This window comes from Dermacentor variabilis, chromosome 2, assembly GCF_050947875.1.
Source record: "Dermacentor variabilis isolate Ectoservices chromosome 2, ASM5094787v1, whole genome shotgun sequence".
Lineage (NCBI taxonomy): Eukaryota > Metazoa > Arthropoda > Arachnida > Ixodida > Ixodidae > Dermacentor > Dermacentor variabilis.
The window spans coordinates 12,017,753-12,039,293 of NC_134569.1; the positions used below are offsets into that span (position 1 = coordinate 12,017,753).

Genomic DNA, 21,541 nt, shown 5'->3' on the forward strand with positions numbered 1-21,541 from the left:
CCTCTTCCTGTGATGTCCAATTCCCTGTGTCCTGCGCCAACCAATACCAACTAGCGCTTGCAGATTTCTTAATTTCATCGCTCCACCTTGTCTTCTGCCATCCTCGACTGTGTTTCCCTTCTCTTGGAACCCATTCTGTAACCCTAATGGTCCAGCGGTTATCTAACCGGCGCATTACATGACCTGCCCAGCTCAACTTCTTTCTTTAAATGCCAATTAGAATATTGGCTATACCCGTTTGCTCTCTGATCCAAACCACTCTCTTTCTGTCTCTTACTGTTATGCCTAGCAATCTTCGTTCCACCACTCTGCGTGGTCCTTAACTTGTTCTCAAGCTTCTTTGTCAGTCTCCAAGTCTCTGACCCATATGTCAGCACTGGTAAAATGCACTGATTGTACACCTTCCTTTTTAACGATAATGGTAAGCTTCCAGTCAGGAGCTGACAATGTCTGCCGTATGCGATCCAACCCATTTTTATTTTTCTATGAATTTCCTTCTTGTGATCAGGGTTCCCTGTGATTAATAGGCCTAGGTAAACATACTCCTTCACACACTCTAGAGGCTGACTGGCGACCTTGAAATCTTACTCCCTTGCCCGGCTATTCATCATTAATCTTTGTCTTTGTCTTCTGCATATTAGTCTTCAACTCCACTCTCACACTCTCTCTGTTAAGGTCCTCAATCATTTGTTGTAATTCGTCTGCATTGTTTCTGAATAGAACAATGTCATCGGCAAACTGAAGGTTGCTGAGATATTCGCCGTCGATCCTTAATCCTAAGCCTTCCCTGTTTAATAGCTTGAATACTTCTTCCAAGCATGCAGTGAATAACATTGGAGAGATTGTGTCTCCCTGTCTGACCCCTTTCTTTATAGGTATCTTCCTGCTTTTCTTGTGCAGAATCAAAGTAGCTGTCGAACCTCTGTAGATATTTTCCAAGGTACTTACGTAAGCGTTCTGTACTCCTTGATTACGCAATGCCTCTATGACTGCTGGTATCTCTACTGAATCAAATGCCTTTTTGTAATCTATGAAAGCCATATAGAGAGGCTTATTGTACTCTGTGGATTTCTTGATAACCTGATTAATCACACAGATGTGACCCATTGTAGAGTATCCCTTCCTAAAGCCAGCCTGTTCCCTTGGTTGACTAAAGTCTAGTGTTGCCCTTATTCTGTTGGAGATTATTTTGGTAAATATTTTATATAATCCAGGGTATAAGCTAATGGGCCTATAATTTTTCAATTCTTTATTGTCTCCCTTTTTGTGGATTAGTATAATGTTTGCATTCTTCCAGTTTTCTGGGACCCTTGCAGTCGACACACACTTCGTATAACGAGCCGCCAGTTTTCCAAGCATTATGTCTCCTCCATCTTTGATTAAATCGACTGTTATTCCATCTTCTCCTGTTGCTATTTCTCATTTCATGTCTTGCAAGGCCCTTCTGACCTCATCACTACCTATAGGAGGAGCTTTTGTATCCTGTTCATTACTGTTTCTAATTGAGGTATCCTGACTCCTCTGGGTATTGTGCAGGCCAGTATAGAACTCTTCCGCTGTTTTACTGTATCTTCGAGATTGCTGATGATATTACCCTGCTTATCTTTCAGTGCATACATCTTGGTTTGTCCTATGCCAAGTTTCCTTCTCACTAATTTCAGGCTGCATCCATTTTTTACGGCTTATTCAGTCTTTCTCACATTACATTTTCGAACATCACTAATTTTCGCCATGTTAATCAGTTTTGACAGTTCCGCGAATTCTATCTTATCTCTTGAGTTGGACACTTTCATTCTTTGTCATTTCTTTATAAGGCCCTTAGTTACTTAGGAGAGCGTGCCTACTGGTTGCCTTGGTGCCTTGCCTCCCACTTCAATTGATGCCTCTGAAGCCAGCCTAGTTACGGTTTCATTCATTACCGCTATGTAATCTTCATCTCTCTGTTCTAAGGTTGCATATTTGTTTGCAAGTACCAGCCTGAATTTGTCTGCTCTTACCCTTACTGCCTCTAGGTTGACATGTTTCTTTTTGACCAATTTTACTCTTTCTCTCTTCAAATTGAGGTGAATCCTAGCCTTCACTAACCTATGATCACTGCACTTTACCCTACCTAACACTTCTACATCCTGCACTATGCTGGGATCAGCAGAAAGTGTGAAGTCAATTTCATTTCTTGTTTCACCATTAGGGCTTTTCTAGGTCCACTTTTTGTTGCTAAGCTTCCTGAAAAAGGTGTTCATTATTCGAAGCTTATTCCTTGCTGCAATTCTACCAGCATCTCTTGTTATGATCGGCCTGCAGGGGTACTGACCTGCAAACCTTTCCCAGCCCGCTGTAGTTGTTTCGATCGACCTGCAGGGGTGGTGTCCTTCAAAGAAGCCACCTTCAAACCCTTCCTGGCCTGTTGCGACAAGTCGCTTTGGGAAGCCAACAATGTGTCTTCTTTGCAGAAGCGACCTTCGAACCCTTCCTGGCCCGCTGCAACAAGTCGTTTTGGGAAGCCAACAATGCGCCTCCTCAGACAGCTCAGCAGCGCCAGCGAGGCTAGCCACATTCGGCGGACCGAGTACTGTTAGTCTTAAATCTTAAGACCTCTTAAGTACTCAAGCTCAAATAAGCTCAAGGTGACGTGATCTCATGCGATCACTGTTTCGCTTTCACAAGCCTCGGCTTTTCCTGGTACCGAACCCCTCGAAGCATACGGCTGTTAGTGCTCTCGGCACTGATAAATGAGCTTGGAAAAGCACTATAAACAACTGTCTGGGACGCTTTCGGTGCCAAGTTACGCGAAATTTTGCGAGAGCGAAACTATCTCTGAAATGGATCGCCCAAGAACACCGCCCAAGGAAAGCTTTCTCCACCTCAGACGACGAAGATAACTGCAGAACGCGTCCATTCTGACTTACACGGACGTGTTGTGCAGTATCGACAAGATTTGACTTTTGTGTGTGTGTGTGTGTGTGTGTGTGTGTGTGTGTGTGTGGGTGCGTGCGCGCGCGCGCGCGTGCGTGCACGCGACATCTGCAACTTGCTGCCAGATGTTGCAGTTGTTGAGAGGAAGCTGATGCGTTGCGGCTGGGCAAATGTCCACAAAAATATCACAGATTTTTTTAAAGCTTAGAATAAAGATTCGCTGACACCTCCTTCAATTAAATGCTTGGTTGTTATTCTTTTTAAATATAATTTAGTCTATCTCCTTAGAGTGGTGCAGGTTCGTGCTGCAAGCTTATCAGGCAGTCTGTGCCCGTGTTTTTTTTTTGGGGGGGGGGGGGGGAGAACTGAGGGTCACTGCCTATATTCTTTGTTTTTCAATTATACAATGCCTAGATTATATAAGACGGTTTTGCATGGTCACCTTCAAAGTCTTATAATCGGGGTTCCATAGTATGGTACTATCACTGTCTATGCTTGACTAAACTGGCAAAACTGATTTTTTTCTGAAAAGCTACATTTGAAATCTTATTCACTGGATTCAGCGTCTTATTCCTTTCTGTAGGCAAGCCCAGTTGCAGCAGGACCCATTGCTGAACTTCATAGGCACTGCAATGCTCTGTTCACCTCAGTATCCATAAAAGACTCTGCCACAGCACAGCAGCGTGACGAACAGCAGCCTGACAACAAACACGATCCACAACAGCCACACCAACAGGCCCCTTGGCTGTGCTTCGTACAACCTTCCCTTTTCCCTGGTCCTCCCTGGGCGCAGCTCCCTACAAACACCCGAATCTGGCTTCCATTGGCCTTGTGCCTGGCCAGTGAGAGACCGCACCCACTGCTGCTCCTACAGGCAAGCAGAATGTCTGCGGCTAGTTGGATGTGCAAAACTCGCAAAGCACTTGCACGTGGCCCCCAAGGTCTTCCAAAGTATCAACTTCTTCCCTGACTCATTACTTCTTCACTTCCCGAGCACACGGCAATGGACAAGTAAATGATCCATCGCTCATTGTACCATGGTACAGTCATATCTATACCCAGAGAGTAGAGAGAGAGATGCCTATTTTCAGTTTGTTTTCGTTTTAATTTTGTGTCTTGTCTTTATATAGTGACATTGTGTTGCCAGTTTCTTAAGTAAGGGTCTCCTCCACACAGTCCACCCACAAACACAACATTATGAGGCCGAAGAGTACAGCCGGCATCACCCTTCTGCAGAGTGTGGGAACGATGGTCACCAGGGCGCTCAGCAGCCAGCCAGTCATGTATAACAGTAGTGGCTGGGCCCAAGATTAGATGCGTCAGCCGCATGTGCCCAGGCACTTCTTATCTCAACCCCAGCAGCTACCATTAGACATCGCTGGCTGCCTCCGGAGCAGCCTGGCGGCCACCGTTCCCACGCACTACACAAGGGTGATGCCAACTGTACATAAAAACTTTGTATGCAGCCTGGTGTCTGACTCAAGTCAGAGATTCCTGGTGAAAATAAAGAGACACAAGGCAAGTATTGCAATATTATGTGATACCTCTTTCTTGCTCGGCATCAGGTACATCGCAAGCCTCTTAACCACTTCAATGACAGGTTTTTCTGGGGCAAATGCTAATTTAAGTGGCCAGAATGAATATTACATCACATTACTAACTGTCACTGATGCTCACTACTACACAGCAACTGCTCACGATACCTACAGTCCATAAAGGGTTACTTAGTGGTTTGGTGTGCTATTTATATATCATTGCTTTGTGCTTTAGATATGTGTATTCATATAATAGCAAGTGATATCTGTCTTCTCATGTATCCTACATGCAGAATGCATGAAATACAAGGGAATATTTATTCTCCAGAGAATGGGAAGAAGTACAGGTACTGCTGCCACAGGTGCCAGAATTAAGAGGCCTTCTATCCTTGTAATGCCATATGGTTTGCTGCATAATATATTTATGAGATGAAGAAAATTGGTGTTAATTGCACATGTTACTGAACTCAGTGGTTTATATCTAGAAAGTTGTAACACGCCACAGCAAACAGAGACAACACCGCAGCAAAGGTGATCACACATGGCCTGTGTCCTTTGCTATGGTTTTGTCTCTGTTGGTGTGCCACTTGTTCCTGCTCTCTGCATTATTAGAGTGAGCAATGTGAAGTTACGAGTAATGGGTTGGCTTCAGTCGCAACTTACACAGAATGAGTCTGATTAAGGCTCATTCGTGTTAGCTTCCAAATAGAATCAAGTAGTAATATTAGATAGAAATAACCTTTGAATGTTAAATCGAATACTTACTATTTTTCTTAAATATTTAAACAAAGCAAAATATAGAAGTTGTGTGGAGTCCTTTTGGTAAAGAAATAAAGAGGAAGGCTTATTTCCCGTATTTGATATATACGCCTGCCATCCACAACTGAACTTCTTGTCAAAAACAAGGAAGGATGGAAAGGAAGAAGGGGAGCGCCCCCTCTGGCGCTCCCCTTGTTCCTTTCCATCCTTCCTTGTTTTCGCCAAGCGATCATATTTATGGTCTACTCAGCAATATGAACCAACTAGCATGTACAACATACCAACATGTACTTCTGAATTGAAAGGTTATTGCATCTGGTGCATCATGACAATGATGGCATGAAATGCAAGCGCACTTCACCATATGTTGATGAAGCAAAGTGTTACAGTGTCATGGATCATTTTAAAGAGATGCAAACATGACGAGATTGTCCAAATAGCAATTTTCTTCACGTGTATCATAAAAACAAATTTGCAGACTGTGAAAAAGCAAGGCGCCTTCATCAACTGATTGGAAATCCTTGATTATAAACTAGTTACTCCATGGACTTGCTCAATAACTGGTGCCTCTCCACAGCAGTTATGGCTACCCTGTAGCAGAATCATTTGTAATAGTCACCACTTGCACCTGGCTTTCTCCCTGCAGACTCCAATAAGTGTTCTTACTCTTTCTATCAATGCCTAAGTGCATATTCGACAACTTCAAATAATTCATTCTCAAATCGAATATGGATTGAATATAAATGAAGTGGCAAAGACTACTTGATTGGTATACAAAATTATGAATATCTGCACATCCCTGTTAAGGTTGCAATACTATCAAACAAACATGCCTCTAAACTACAGAAGACACTAAAAGAACTGCCCCCCCCCTCTCCATCACAGGGAAGACAAAGATGTACAACTCAGTTTTTGTCCCAGTGTGAACTGGCTTCCACCTTGATGTCCTATGAACAAGCTGTTGTAAATGTAGTAGAAATAGTTCCTCTTCCCTAACTTCGTTTACTTGTATAGCATGAACAACAGGTCTGTCATATCCTATTTCTTGCATGCATAAAGCATTTTGAGGAACAATCGCAGTGAAGGCTAGCTTTGAAGTGTTTCCTTATTTGTAAATAGGATAGGATCTCATTGTTGTGCTGGAGATGTACTATTCAGGAAAGCAGCAGACTCAAACAAGGTCTTTTCAATGTTCTCCGCAATGAGCTTTGAGAATTATGAAACATTTTTACACGTCATCAGAAAACTGGAAACTTATTATTAGGTTCAACGGCACAAGCTAGAGTTTAAAAAAGTTGGTTAAGCCTTGACTCTGCTATTTACAACATTAGCGAGCACAAATAATAAATGAAGTTACTGCCATATTTTGCAGTGCCTGACAGCAGTAGAGGGCACACTGTCCACACTCTTGGCTTCTGAGGCAGCCAGCCAAGCCAAATCTTATGAAGTTGCAGACGAAGAGCAGCACTTGTTGAATGCCCTGCTCAGCATACTCATGCTGTGTGACCACCACGAAGGTGAACTCACCAGTGTACTGGTGAGTGTTGTCGAAAAGTAAGTGATGCTTTCACTTGCAGATAGGTAATACAGAAGCCAAGCTCAGATTGAAGTATTAACTGCTTACGATTCTGACAAAACAGAAATGCAGAGATAGTGGTGGAGCAAGTAATTGCCAGTATTGCAATATCCATTTCTCGCTCATTTTGTGCAATAAATAAGCTCATGCACAGTGTGTTCATGTGCTGCCAGGCAAGCACTGTAGTACCGTGGTATAATAGTAGTGTCAGGTGTTTTATGAGAAAGTGTCACAGTTAGTTTTTGTCATTCTATAAGTTGATACAGTCGTAAACCAGGGGAACTTACTGCATACAAGCAGACATGTGCTAAAGCATCTGTCAGCTCTGTGCTGAATTGCATTTCCTGACCAAAGCCCATGATGAGTTCCACAGATCAAGCGCCCTCCGATGGAACGCTTACATCATCATCATCAGCATCATCATCAACCTGGCTACGCCCACTGCAGGGCAAAGGCCTCTCCCATATTTCTCCAACTACCCCGGTCATGTGCTAATTGTGGCCATGTTGTCCCTGCAAAATTAATCTCATCTATCCACCTAACTTTCTGCCGCCCCCTGCTACGCTTCTCTTCCCTTGTAATCCAGTCCGTAACCCTTAATGACCATCGGTTATCTTCCCTTCTTATTACATGCCCTGCCCATGCCCATTTCTTTTTCTTGATTTCAACGAAGATGTCATTAACTCGCGTTTGTTCCCTCACCCAATCTGCTCTCTTCTTATCCCTTAACGTTACACCCACCATTCTTCTTTCCATAGCTCATTGCATCGTCCTCAATTTAAGTAGAACCCTTTTCATAAGCCTCCAGGTTTCTGCCCCATAGGTGAGTACTGGTAAGACACAGCTGTTATACACTTTTCTCTTGAGGGATAATGGTAACCTGCTGTTCATGATCTGAGAATGCCTGCAAAATGCACCCCAGCCCATTCTTATTCTTCTGATTATTTCCGTCTCATGATCCGGATTCGCAGTCACCACCTGCCCTAAGTAGATGTATTCCCTTACCACTTCCAGTGCCTCGCTACCTATCGTAAACTGCTGTTCTCTTCCGAGACTGTTAAACATTACTTTAGTTTTCTGCAGATTAATTTTTGGCCCACCCTTCTGCTTTGCCTCTCCAGGTCAGTGAGCATGCATTGCAGTTGGTCCCCTGAGTTACTAAGCAAGGGAATATCATCAGTGAATCGCAAGTTACTAAGGTATTTTCCATTAATTCTTATCCCCAATTCTTCCCAATCCAGGTCTCTGAATACCTCCTGTAAACACGCAGTGAATAGCATTGGAGAGATCGTATCTCCCTGCCTGACGCCTTTCTTTATTGGGATTTTGTTGCTTCCTTTATGGAGGACTACGGGGGCTGTGGAGCTGCTATAGATATCTTTCAGTATTTTTACATACGGCTCATCTACACCCTGATTCCGCAATGCCTCCATGACTGCTGAGGTTTCGACTGAATCAAACGCTTTCTTGTAATCAATGAAAGCTATATATAAGAGCTGGTTATATTCCGCACATTTCTCTGTCACCCGATTGATAGTGTCATCATCATCATCAGCTTGGTTACGCCCACTGCAGGGCAAAGGCCTCTCCCATACTTCTCTAACAACCCCGATCATGTACTAATTGTGGCCATGCCGTCCCTGCAAACTTCTTAATCTCATCCGCCCACCTAACTTTCTGCCGCCCCCTGCTACGCTTCCCTTCCCTTGGAATCCAGTCCGTAACCCTCAATGACCATCGGTTATCTTCCCTTCTCATTACATGTCCTGCCCATGCCCATTTCTTTTTCTTGATTTCAACTAAGATGTCATTAACTCGCGTTTGTTCCCTCACCCAATCTGCTCTTTTCTTATCCCTTAACGTTACACCTATCATTCTTCTTTCCATAGCTCGTTGCGTCGTCCTCAATTTGAGTAGAACCCTTTTCGTAAGCCTCCAGGTTTCTGCTCCGTAGGTGAGTACTGGTAAGACACAGCTATTATATTGACACAGCTATTATAGACAGCTATAAGACACAGCTATTATATTGATAGTGTGAATATGGTCTATTGTTGAGTAGCCTTTACAGAATCCTGCCTGGTCCTTTGGTTGACAGAAGGCTAACGTGTTCCTGATTCTATTTGCAATTACCTTAGTAAATACTTTGTAGGCAACGGACAGTAAGCTGATCGGTCCATAATTTTTAATGTCTTTGGCGTCCCCTTTCTTGTGAATTAGGATTATGTTAGCGTTTTTCCAAGATTCCGTTACGCTCGAAGTCATGAGGCATTGCGTATAAAGGGTGACCAGTTTTTCTAGAACAATCTGCCCTCCCCCCTTCAGCAAATCTGCTGTTACCTGATCCTCCCCAGCTGCCTTCCCCCTTTGCATAGCTCCCAAGGGTTTCTTTACTTCTTCCTGCGTTACTTGTGGGATGTCAAGTTCCTCTAGATTATTCCCTCTTCCATTATCATCGTGGATGCCACTGGTACTGTATAAACCTCTATAGAACTCCTCAGCCACTTGAACTATCTTATCCACATTAGTAAATGACATTGCCGGCTTTGTCTCTTAATGCATACATCTGATTCTTGCCTATTCCTAGTTTCTTCTTCACTGCTTTTAGGCTTCCTCCATTCCTGAGAGCATGTTCAATTCTATCTATATTATACTTCCTTATGTCAGCTGTCTTACGCTTGTTGATTAACTTCGACAGTTCTGCAAGTTCTACTCTAGCTGTAGGGTTAGAGGCTTTCATACATTGGCGTTTCTTAATCAGATCTTTCGTCTCCTGCGATAGCTTACTGGTATCCTGTCTAACGGAGTTACCACACCACCGACTTCTATTGCACACTCCTTAATGATGCCCACAAGATTGTCGTTAATTGCTTCAACACTAAGGTCCTCTTCCTGAGTTAAAGCTGAACACCTATTCTGTAGCTTGATCTGGAATTCCTCTAAGTGGATGAAAAAACTACTTGCCACAGGTGGGGAAGGATCCCACATCTTCGCATTACGCATGCGATGCTCTAACCTATTGAGCTACCGCAGCATGGTTTCCCCATCCACTTTCTTGGGTATTTATGTGTTACTACTAGAACTAACCTTGGGAGTGTTAGTCAGCGCCAGCACTCACAAACCTTAGCGGCGGATATGGAACATCCTTTCTGCCGCAGGCGTCATGAGTATGTTATCTTTTTCGGTGAAGGCAACTGGTCAATAAACCTGCACACGCTACCTGAAGGCATCAGTGTTGCCAGATTCGAGACCCTCGTCATGTAAGAATGAAAAGAAAGGGGGTTAAGGGGCCAGATATTTATTATTCATATCATGAGAAGCCAACAAACAAAGACACCAAGGAAAACATAGGGGAAATTACTTGTACATACTAATTGAGTTAAAGAAATGATAAATTAATGGCAACGAAAACAGATGAAGAAACTACTTGCTGCAGGTGGGGAACAATCCTACATCTTCGCATTATGCAATTCAAATTGTGTGGGTTTATTGACCACTTTCCTTCACCCAGAAAGATCACATACTCGTGACGCCTGTGGCAGAAAGGATGTTCAACATCCACCGCCAAGGTTTGTGAGTGGTCGCGCTGGCTGACACTCCCAAGGCTAGTTCTTGTAGTAAAGCATAAATGCCTACCCAAGAAAGTGGACGGGGAAACCATGCACGCCACGTTAGCTCAATTGGTAGAGCATCACATGCTCTACCAATTGAAGAAGACGTGGGATCGTTCCCCACCTGCGGCAAGTTGTTTTTTCATCCACTTTCATTGCCATTAATTTATAATTTCTTTAATTCAATTAGTAAGTACAAGTAATTTCCCCTATGTTTTTCTTGGTGTCTTTGTTTGTTGGCTTCTCATGATATGATTAACAAAAATCAGACCCCTTGGTTAGCCCCCTTTCTTCTCGCACTTCATGAAATGTTATTGCTATTAACCTAAGGTCATAAGTTTAGTCAGTAATTGATTTGGTTACATGCAAAAGTCTTTATGTATGGAGCAGAGTCCAGAAAAGAGCAAATAAATGCAGATTGAATTTATCTTATACTCCCATATCACTTATTGCAGTGTTTCTTGAAGTGCATGGCCACATTTGAATGAATTCTCTGCGTACATGTATTACAGAACAATGTCTCTTGATCAGCCTTTCCTAAGCAGTCACGTAACTATTAAGGTTCCAGCATACTTTTCTCTCCTTTATTGTATTATAGTGCATTCCATCTGGTTTATTATTTTTACTTTCTTTTAAACCAAGGCTTATCTCTTTCTGTATGAGATGGTAATTGTTAATCAAGACAACAGATTTGTCACCAGAATAAGACTTCCTAGTTTAGCTTTTCTCTGTTGTTGGCTTGGTATAGCGGAAGAGTTCCTGACTGTTCGTAGAAATGTGTGATGGTGAATGAGCTCTCTGATGGCTGTTAATTCTAATTACGTGGTGCCGTGCAAAAAAAATTCAAATTAGGAAAGATACGAAAAATCTTCAAAACCCAAACAGGTTGGATGGGTGGCGAGAGTTTGAATCCACATCACTTGGCAAGGCTAAATCAGAGGTAAGATGGCTTGCATTTATTTATGCGATGACATCATGCCAAAGCATTTTGTTCGTTTCAGAGGGCCTGGTGGTTTCAGTCACTGCAAGGTCTGCTGATGCCTTATCTGCAGAGGTACGAGGATCCTACTCACGGATCAGCCAGCGAATTTAAACCAGATTTCAAACTTTCCCTGCCAGTGTTGTAGCAAGCCTTGCAACACCAATCCTCACAAGTACTCGAGAGAAGCAGTGCTTGTGGCTGCATCAAATGTGGGAGGAGATCGAGCAGCACTCCAAAACTTCAAGTAACCTACAGGGTAAGATAACACTTAAAAAACACACAGTGAGAAATGGCACGCGAGCAAGCTTTACAGCATCATGGCAAAGCAAAATATTGCAGCACATTGTGGATAGACAGAAAATAAAATGTCACAAGTGAGAAAACACATGTGACATGGCCATAGATGGCACTCCTAAGGCTAGATATAGCACACATACACAAATACTCAAGGAAGTGGATGACGGCACAGCCACCACTGCAGCTCAATGACAAGGCATCGCACACGCAGTGCAGAAGATGCGGGCGTGGCTGCAACCAAAGTTGTCTTCTCGTCCCCTTGCATTTCCCTTTTTGTTATTACTTCTAAATCTCAATTAAAGGAATATTTAATTTCCTTTATGCTTTCCTTGGCTTAATTTATTGTCCATTGGGCTTGTGTGGTTGTAACCAACAAAAGACGAGACCCTTTGGTTCCCCTTCTTGCTCAGGCTCTTTTGTTTGCCTCCATCTGTCACACTGGTCTACATTTCTGTGGGCAGCAAACCTTATAGTCTCTGGGCTATAAGCATTAGACTTCATGGACACAGGATTTTACTTTGATCTCTGGTAGTGAAGTACATGGGCAAGACCACAGACCACCACATACATTATTCTTTAACAAAAACATTATAAAAATATCATTTCGTCACATCACTGTTGACAATAAGAAGGCAAAAGCTACAGCTTAAATTTCTTAACCATATCTATTATAATCAGGCAGCCATTAATCCTCATGAATACTCTTTAGAAACGATGTATGTTTTGCGTCATCGAGATAATACACAGAAAATATTAGAAAAGCCGTACAAAACATACATTTACGATTGTTCATTTTTTTAAACAATACAGGAATGGATCTGGCTTCCAGATGGTGTTGTTAACGTAACTAATAATGACCTTTGCTTCTCTTCCTTGTGACAATGTTGACTCCAATAAAATTGTATTTCCTGACGTGTATGTATTGTTGAGGATGTATGTTTGATGTAATTTTTACATAATTTGTGTGTGTGTGTGTTTAAATTTTTGTTTCTTGCGCCACAATGTATTGCTATTTGTATTATGTTAAATGCTATGTCTCTCCCAATGCAATGCCTTGTGCCAATGTAGGTAAAATGTAAATAAAAATAAAATAATATCGTGCTTTTGAGCTTAGTGCCATAAATTGATTTGCAGGGGAGAGCCTGTTGGTGGAACTGCTATCATGTACCATGGCTGTGGTACCAACTTTTCCGGCACCACTACTGGCCTGCTTGACCAGGCTAGGTGGGCTTGTTTCCAAAGTGGGTGTGGTCTCTGCTAGCAACTCAGCCGCCATGCAGGTACTGCAGAAGAATAAATGTAGCAAGATGCGTGCCGTAGTATATGATTTGGCATCAACCATTTATCCTTGAACTTAAGTCACAAACACCCAGGAGCCTGCAAGAGTGCTTAAGTGTGTTCGAGGGGACTGCTCTAGGGAAGTGCTGTTAGCAAGCATTGTCTAACAAGAGTGGAAGCAAAAAGTTTGATGTGGGATGCTAAAAACATGTATATTTTGTCTACTATGCACAGAAGTGGGAAGGCATGACTCGAGAGATTCATTTACATGCAGGTGCTGCTGTCTACACTCTACGACATTCTTCATAGCTCGAAGGAACTGGACAAGCTTTTTGGCTCTCGACTTGACTCAAAGATAAACCTAGAGTGTGCTCACATTGCGAATGAGATGATAGCACATGCACTGCAGCTTACTCAACGCCAGGAAGATGAACTACTTGGAAGCCATGATTGTGATCAGCGAGTGCTCAACTGCTTGGACTTGCTGGCTGGATTACTCACTGCAGAGAGGTAAAGAGTGTCCTGCGTAAATGCAAGAAGCAAACATAAAACAGCCTACTGATTCATTCATGGGATTTAATGCTCCATGGGATTTAATGTTTGTGCAAGCTTCAATTCAGTGCCTACATTTGCTTGCTGACATGGACTGTGGCTTTATGCAGCTAACAGTGTGGCAAAATAAGGCAAATGAAAAGTGGATGCGTGCAACAAATTGGCCAATTTGTGGTGCCCAACCATAGGTCAGCAAAATTGAAAGAACTCCCATGGACTCACACACAAAATATTTTTTTTGCTTAGGGCTCATTCAGACTCAGTCTGGCCAGAACTGTGCTCGGCTGGGCTCACTCATACTCAGACTCACCAAAATTCTACACAGCCAGGCTCACTCAGACTCTCTGAAATTCTACTAAACTGGGCTCACTCGGACTCTTTAAAATGCTACTCAGCTGGGCTCCACTCAGACTTAAGGGCCGGTCTGAGTCTGAGAGAGTCAACTCATGAGTGAGTTTGCCGATTTATGTACTCAAAATTCCAAAGCAACACATGGGCTAGGGATGACAAGTAATCATTCTTTGAGTACTTCAGGCACTTTCCAATGGATATTGATCTATATATGTATCTATCTATGTTTCTATCTAATCATTTTTCCTGCCTACCTGGGTCATTGGGTAGCCGGTGGTGGAATGAGTAGCACATCGGGCTGCTGTGCGGAAGTAACAGGGCTCGAAACTAACCATTGGACTAACCTGGGTCACTGAGTATGTGGCAATGTGTACATACGTTCTTTATGGGACTGGGTGGCTGTTCGAAGAGACTCTGTGACATCGACTTGGAGTCCTAGGTACGTGCCGCTCGGTCTGTGCTGGTCTCCAGTGAGCCTCTTGGATGCCACCTTGGGGCACCGGGTAGGCGCCAATAGGTGTGAGCCACTCTTCGCTGAATGAATTTGATGCCAAGGGTAACTAGGTATGCGCCACTGGGAAGGTGCCGCTCTACAATCACAAAAAAGATCCCTTAAATTTATCCGATGCCGATCGGAATCGAACCCATGTCACATGCACTCCTCAAGGACAGCAGCCCAACTCATTGGCAAGCCGTGCCACAAATGCACTGGGTATGTGCCGCTTTTCAGTTAACGCATTGCACACCAACACTTTAGCGAGCAACTGCACCATGAACTAACTGGTTATGTGCCACTTTTCAACGAGCCTCTCATGAACTTGGCTCACTGAGTATGTGCCACTTAGTGTGCAGCAAGCGAGGAAACCATTCTCGGCGTTCACAGGCACCAGCACGCCATGCTTCTTGTCTTGGAGGCCACACGCGAAATTCTCAGTAGTGCCACTAGCTGGAGCAGCATGTCTGGAAAGAAGCATGAAAGTGGAGCCTGGTTGTCACATGATGTGTTTCTCAGCGTTCGCATGTGCCAGCATGCCACGCATTTCGGAGTCCACATGCAGGCTTTGCGGCAGCAGCGCTGGATGGTGGTCAGTGTTCTTAGGGACACGCGAAAGAGGAGTCCCGCTGCAGTGCACGCCTCATATATAACTCGTTTTGACGGTGTCAGTACATCGCATCACTATATTGATTCAGTGGTAATGCATTACCGTTGACAGTCATCGTGAGGTGGGTTCCGCTGCAATTTTTTGCAAGACTTGCGAGAGACATCTTGTTATAGACAAGCACGAATACCCTCAAGTTGGTCTTGAAATAAAAAATTCTAGCCTAGCTGTGTCACAGCACAGAAACATAACTGGATGCTCCTTGGCTGTGAAACAAAACTTCGTTCAGCAAACTGAACATGGCTGCTGTACTCATCATACATGGACTACTTCAGTATCTATGCACTTAATAAAGTAAAGCAGCAAGGTTAAGACTCTGTAGTGTGAGGCAAAGTTTTAAAACAATGGGTTTCAGGCACTAGCAAGAATATCTGCTTCCAGTTACTGCCTGTCACTCTACGAACAACTTGTAAGTAAAAGTTATATAATTGCCATAGATATGATGATTACTAATGGTTGGCACAAGGATGTGCCTGTACTTGTAGAAATGCCTATTTGATTTGAGGTAACTGTAATCCTTTCAGCAAACAGCTACACCCTTTGCTCCTTTTTATTACTGCTATGTTCCTGGTTAACTGTGTTGGCGCATTACAATTCCTTTCTAAACAGGGATGCATCTTGGGAAGAAAGCCTCTCTCAGACAGCAGAAGACATTACTCTGGGTTTGGTTGCAGAACAGCTGATGAGAACACCACAAGGTATTGCACAGACATATGAGTATTTTGGAAAAAAATTAATGATGACCACGATCTTGCAAAAATTTTTGTACAAAAGGAATTACTGCTTTACCTACATCATAGCTGCACCCATTATTATTAAATCGAAATATTAAAAAAACGTTTATTAACCAACACAATACACACATTGTTAACCCATTTGTGCTATGCCTAGAATGTTGTCCCTAAAATCTAATGAGAAAAAAGTTTCTCAAATATAATAGTGGGTGACCTCGTATGCATGAACATCTGTGAATCTTACTAAGTACCCATCATTTTCAATGTTTTAAGAGCTGTCACAATGCTTAGCATGCATTATTGCTCTTTTACTGTGAAATGCCTGCAAAGTTGTGTCAGCCAAAGAAACAATGCAATGTTACTTGTTGCACCACTGGTTCTGTAGACACTCTGCACTTTGCAGGCCCACAGAACATCAAGTATTTGCACACTGTGCTTCGTCAAAATGAGACCTGGATAAGACACACCCTAGCCATCCCACCATCGGACCACCATGATGTTACACTGCCGTCGCAGAGCACACTTGATCTCAGGCGCAGTCATCAGACAACAAAGGGACACAAGTTCAACCCTCTAGAAGCATATGCCACCTGCTTACATGTTGCACAAAACTGTGACAATACTTCTACTCCATAATAAAACTTTTTATAAAATTCCGAGAGTTCATGCTTTGACAACAAAGCCATGACAGTGTCATACGAATAACCCGAAACATTACTCGCTTTTTTTTGCTTTTGGTGGCTGTAAGGGGTTGTCGCTAAAGAATATAATAAATAAAAATAATAAAGTTTGTAAATTTTAACTTATCACATATGATAAATTCTTATTTATCTTTAGTCAGCAGTTCAGAATCATGAATGCATCTGGGAACCCTTGCCTGCACGTTAACTGGTAAAAGGGGCTATCTGAATGAAACGGACCTCCACTCTTATATGTAATTTAATTCCAGCATTATGTCGCACAGCAAATCAGATGAATAATAGAGTCCAGGAGCAGGAGATTAGAAGCTGCAAATGTGACAGTTAAGGATATACAAGGTGTTCTAGCTAACATATATTAGCCTAGCTGTTAAAAACTGATCCAACTGGATTATGAGACCTATGATGTTTGTTCATCGATCCTCTTCTTCCACCAGGACAATCTTTGGGTGCTATGTATCTTAAATTTATCTTATATTAATTAAACAAGTTCATAATTTTAAAGGGTGTGGCATCCAATGGGAAACCTCTTGTGTACTAAAACAAAAAATTCATTTGTTTTCATCACACTATGGCCTGCATAATTATTTTTATGCACTTGTAGTGTGTGAAACAAAAAGTGCCACGCGTTTTACTGTTATTATTAATAGCATTAATATCATATGCTTACTTTTCGCATAACCCTCAAGCGAAAACACATATATACTAGTATATGCAATTCAGAGCCTGCTGGCCTTGACTGAACAAAACCGTGTTGCCCTTTTAATTAGTAGCCGCATTTTCTGTGAATGCGTCAATGGCGCATTGCTCCCCATTTCCCATGTGTCGCATACAGGACGGTGATGCACTGAAAAGCAAATGCGACGCTTACATTGCTCTGTATTGCAAATGGTAGCTGTGACACAGATGTTTTTCTAACCAAGGCACATTCAAAGGCTTAACAGGTCTAGGATGGACACAGAAATGCTCAAAATGCAAATGCATTTTGCATCATCATTTTGCGTCATTATCAAACGTCAACAATGGCTTTGTAAGATAAGGAAAATCATCACACCTCTTGTGAAGCATGCCCATGTGCACTACTATTTGTGCATTCTTTTTTTCCTTCCTTGGAAAAAGTGCAGAGAACATGGTAAATAAGATCACCATGCACGTCTCTGCTGTTTTTGCTTATGCGGTTACTTTAAAACTGTAAATAATGCCTGCCAATGAGGGCATCGGTAAGTTCGTCATGTGACTTCTGTCTTTATATTTGCATGATTATATGCTCCTGTGAATTATTTAATTAGCCTGTTTAAATAAAACATTTGTGTCCAAAAGGATACCGTTGCCCGTGTTAATCATTGTGAAAGTTACCAAAAAAGTCACAAACTTTGGGCTCCCAGCTGACAAAAATCCCAATTTCGCCCTGGTTTTTCGCTTAAAGGGCGCCTCACCAGGCCCCATAGCAAATTTTGGTTATATGTTGGAGGGAGGAGAGAAAGAGAAAAGCAGAAGGCAGGGAAGTTAACCAGAATAACGCTCGGTTGGCTACCCTACACCAGGTGAATGGGAATGGGGAAAACAAAGATGACAGGGAGAGAGAGGAGGGAAGGAAATTGCGGTGAGTTCGCTAACGCGTGTGATCTTATAGAAATTGCATTAATAGTCATATATGGTCGCACAAGCCCGTCGTCCTCAAGAAGCACAAAAGCGCCTTCACCGCTTTATGGGCCGACGAGCGATGGCGGCGGTGTTCCAGCAGCACCTGCACAGAAAGCGGCCGATCGTCCAGTTTTTGGAGAGCTTTGGCAAGTTCTTGTCTTTCTGGGGCATATCGTGGACAGTGTCCCAGCAGGTGGTCATATATTTCCTTCGGTGCCGCAGACCTCTCATGCTACACTGTCAGTCACTCCAGTTAATATATAGAGTATGCCTTGGTGAAGGCAACTCCTAACCAAAGGCGACAGAGAAGCGTAGCTTCACGTCGAGGAAGTCCGAGTGGGGGTCGAAGTTGCAGTGAGGGGTTTAATCGATACAGTCGTGCAAGTCGTAAGTTTGGCGAGTTCCAATCGGTCCGTGTGAGACTGCGTGCCAAGTTACATGCTGGAACGTGTTATGTGCCCTCTAAGGAGCATTCTGCCGCAAAAATTTTTTAAATCGGCTCATGAATAGCCGAGACAGAAATATTTCAGTACCGCGAACCTATGATTTCAGCAGGCGGTCTCCACTGCCAAGCAAGACGCTCTCTCCACTCGCCTCGTCTAGCCTTTGCAAGCAAAATTCCTTCCCTGCGTTCTCCCATACCTGACCTCGAGGATCGCATGACGCATATGTCACAGGCCCCGCGTTGTTTTTTTTTTTTCTCCTTGCTTATTCTTTTTTCGGCGCTACGCAAAATTCCGCTGATGGCGTCACACGCGAGCTATTGTCTCGTTCGCGTAGCGCACTATTTTCCATGCTGTGCACAAGGAAACATGACTAACGCTATAATTTAGTGCTACATGAATACTGAAGCAGAAAAAGCGGATCGCAGAGCATGATCACACGCTGGAACACGGTAGAAAATGGCATAGTTTCGGTACCTGCGCACATGTCCGCACGACCGTGGGAACAAGCAGACGAAGCGAAAGTACATCTCTCTTGCTTCGGTGCGAAGTAAAACAAAAACACGCAGACATTTTTTGTGTATTTTATTATTTCTCTAAACTTCAATTTGTCAATTCAAGCAACAGATCACACAGATAACAGATGTATCTTGAATAATTCTCGAAGTCACGTGTCACCACGAGCGACGTCACACAGCGGACACGATTACGTAGGCGCAGGGGCACTACGTCACCGTCTTGCTTGGAGCGCGGTGGCCGCGAGGAGAAGGAAAAACGGCGTTTGATTTGAAATTTCAGATCTTTCCACGGCGCATAGCGATGCAATACTTTGCAACACGATCGTTATCGCGCAGTGTATGCTCTGCGCTTGTCAGCTCAAAATGGCCAGACTTGGTCGGGGGCCCCTTAAATATAACACTTGATCTTTACCCCTCAATGGAAAAAAAAAGGAGAAAAAGACAGAAAGATAAAAACGAAGGACTGTATATACAGATGTAGATAGGAGCCCAATATCACTCAAAAGGTTGTGCACCCTCTCTGTCAGCTTTGTGAAACCCCTGCCATTCTTTTTTCTTAGTATTATGCAGGTGAAAACACAATGGCTATTGGGCTGATATTATTTGATGTCAAGACTAAGCAATGCATTCAGCAGAAGCAAAATCAGAGAAATCTCATCATTTATGAGATTGTGCCACCATCAATACATTGATTAAGACTTGTATTGGGGGTAGCTGGAGTAGCATATAGTGCTGTATGTATAATAGACACACAACTAGCTACAATGCGAACATGAATGAGGAAGCACTTCTAGTAGCTGGTTTATTTTGTAAGAACACAGTGGAAGTGGAATCATGCACAGAAACACCCATGCACAGAGAACAATGTGCAGAACATAAAAATTGGACAAAATGAAAAACAGAAACTAATGTAATATGATGGACTGCAGAAGGTCAACTATAATTGGCATATGTGATCTTGTATTATTATTCAGCACTTTGCCCCGACTCCACTTTCGGAACCGACTACACTATATGTGTGCATGTTCTGGACTTTTCTGGCTGTCTAGAATATAAAATTGCTTGTCAGTAAGCGTTATCGACAGTGACAGTGAGCTTACGCATGGACCGTGCTTTTCTGTGAGCATATTGTAAGCTTCTAAGATAATTTGTCTGAGCATGGTTATTACTGCATGTCACCAATGTTTTACATATTTGTAGAATTACATGGTACATTTATGAGCAATGAAGAGCAAGGTTTTCTTCCAATGCCACTCGTTGGCACAAATTATTGTTCCTGAAGCCTTTTGTTGAGGCACCTGCCTATATGGCATATGTATGCTGCTCAACAGCAGCTCCTAACAACAGCTCCTACCTCACACTTCTTTACATGTCTAACATTACAGTGTGTAGAGATCTCTCAGTGTCCTCTGCATGTGCTCTACATACACAGACCTATAAACTTCCTCAGTGCCAACAACGCCACCTGCACTGCATACTATTGACACGTGTACTTCTTTATCTTTATCGGGCAACCAATTCTCACCGCCTAACAAACGTTATCGCACAGCGCAGGACGTGCCTGCATGTAAAAGAAGTTTCTGGAATGTTATCGATGGTTCCATCCACTGTCTTTCACCGCAAATTGTGTAATCGGATTGCATGTATGCGCGACGCGAATAATGTAGAACTTTGTGGAAGATACGCGGGTCCTAGCGGTTACTCTGGAACATTCGACGACTGATATATAAAAGCCGACGCACTTGACCCGCTGATCAGATTTTCGACGATCGCCGAACGTGTTCGCCGCTATCGTTGTGCTATAAGTGTAGGCTGTTTTTGTGGACACAGGTTCGCCTAATAAAAGTTAGTTTTGCCTTTCACAGTGTTGGTACTGTGTTCTTCAATGTCACCACCACGTGACATCTGGTGGAGGTGCTTGTGCGTTCATGTACCGAACGCCCCCGCAAAACCGTGATCCAAGCCTGAAGCCCGAGGACAAAACCAACATCGCCCAAGACCAGCGTGCTAGCCGCCGACTGCAAGGACTGCCACCAGAACACGGACTTCTACCCGAGATGAGCAGGAAGATTGCCACCAAGTCCACCCCAATGGCAGCCCCAGCGTCCCCCATCGTGCTGCAGCAGCCCAGGGAGCCCTCGACATTCCGCGGTTCAACATTCGAGGACCCGGAAACAGCTGGCTCGAGACGTATGTATGAGAGGGTCGTTGCATTTAACAGCTGGAACAGCGACGACAAACTGCGACATGTCTTCTTCGCATTGGAAGACGCTGCCAGGACGTGGTTTGAGAACAGAGAAGCCACCTTAACGACCTGGGACCATTTCCGAAGCGGCTTCCTGCAGACATTCACAAGCGTCGTACGCCGAGAACGAGCCCAAGCACTACTAGAAACCCGAGTGCAGCTGCCTAATGAGACCACCGCGATTTTTACAGAAGAAATGAGCCACCTATTCCGCCACGCCGACCCGGAAATGTCCGAGGAAAAGAAAG

At 43.4% G+C, this 21,541-nt stretch overlaps 1 protein-coding gene across 6 annotated transcripts in view; it reads left to right on the forward strand.

Moving 5' to 3' along the window:
• LOC142571350 (uncharacterized) overlaps positions 1-21,541 on the forward strand; it is a 44,368-nt gene that overhangs the window by 10,588 nt on the left and 12,239 nt on the right. For 3 of the 6 annotated variants that reach the window (XM_075679624.1, XM_075679626.1, XM_075679627.1), the window contains 9 exons: positions 3,497-3,787; positions 6,580-6,761; positions 11,277-11,331; positions 11,393-11,445; positions 11,511-11,629; positions 12,805-12,950; positions 13,223-13,458; positions 15,621-15,709; positions 16,149-16,401. In XM_075679624.1, the coding sequence (XP_075535739.1) occupies positions 3,497-3,787; positions 6,580-6,761; positions 11,277-11,331; positions 11,393-11,445; positions 11,511-11,629; positions 12,805-12,950; positions 13,223-13,458; positions 15,621-15,709; positions 16,149-16,381 (1,404 nt within the window). In that variant the 3' untranslated portion in view covers positions 16,382-16,401. Of the gene's footprint in view, positions 1-3,496; positions 3,788-6,579; positions 6,762-11,276; positions 11,332-11,392; positions 11,446-11,510; positions 11,630-12,804; positions 12,951-13,222; positions 13,459-15,620; positions 15,710-16,148; positions 16,402-21,541 lie in introns of those variants that run through there. The other 3 variants (XM_075679625.1, XM_075679628.1, XM_075679629.1) reach the window with 3 other exon arrangements.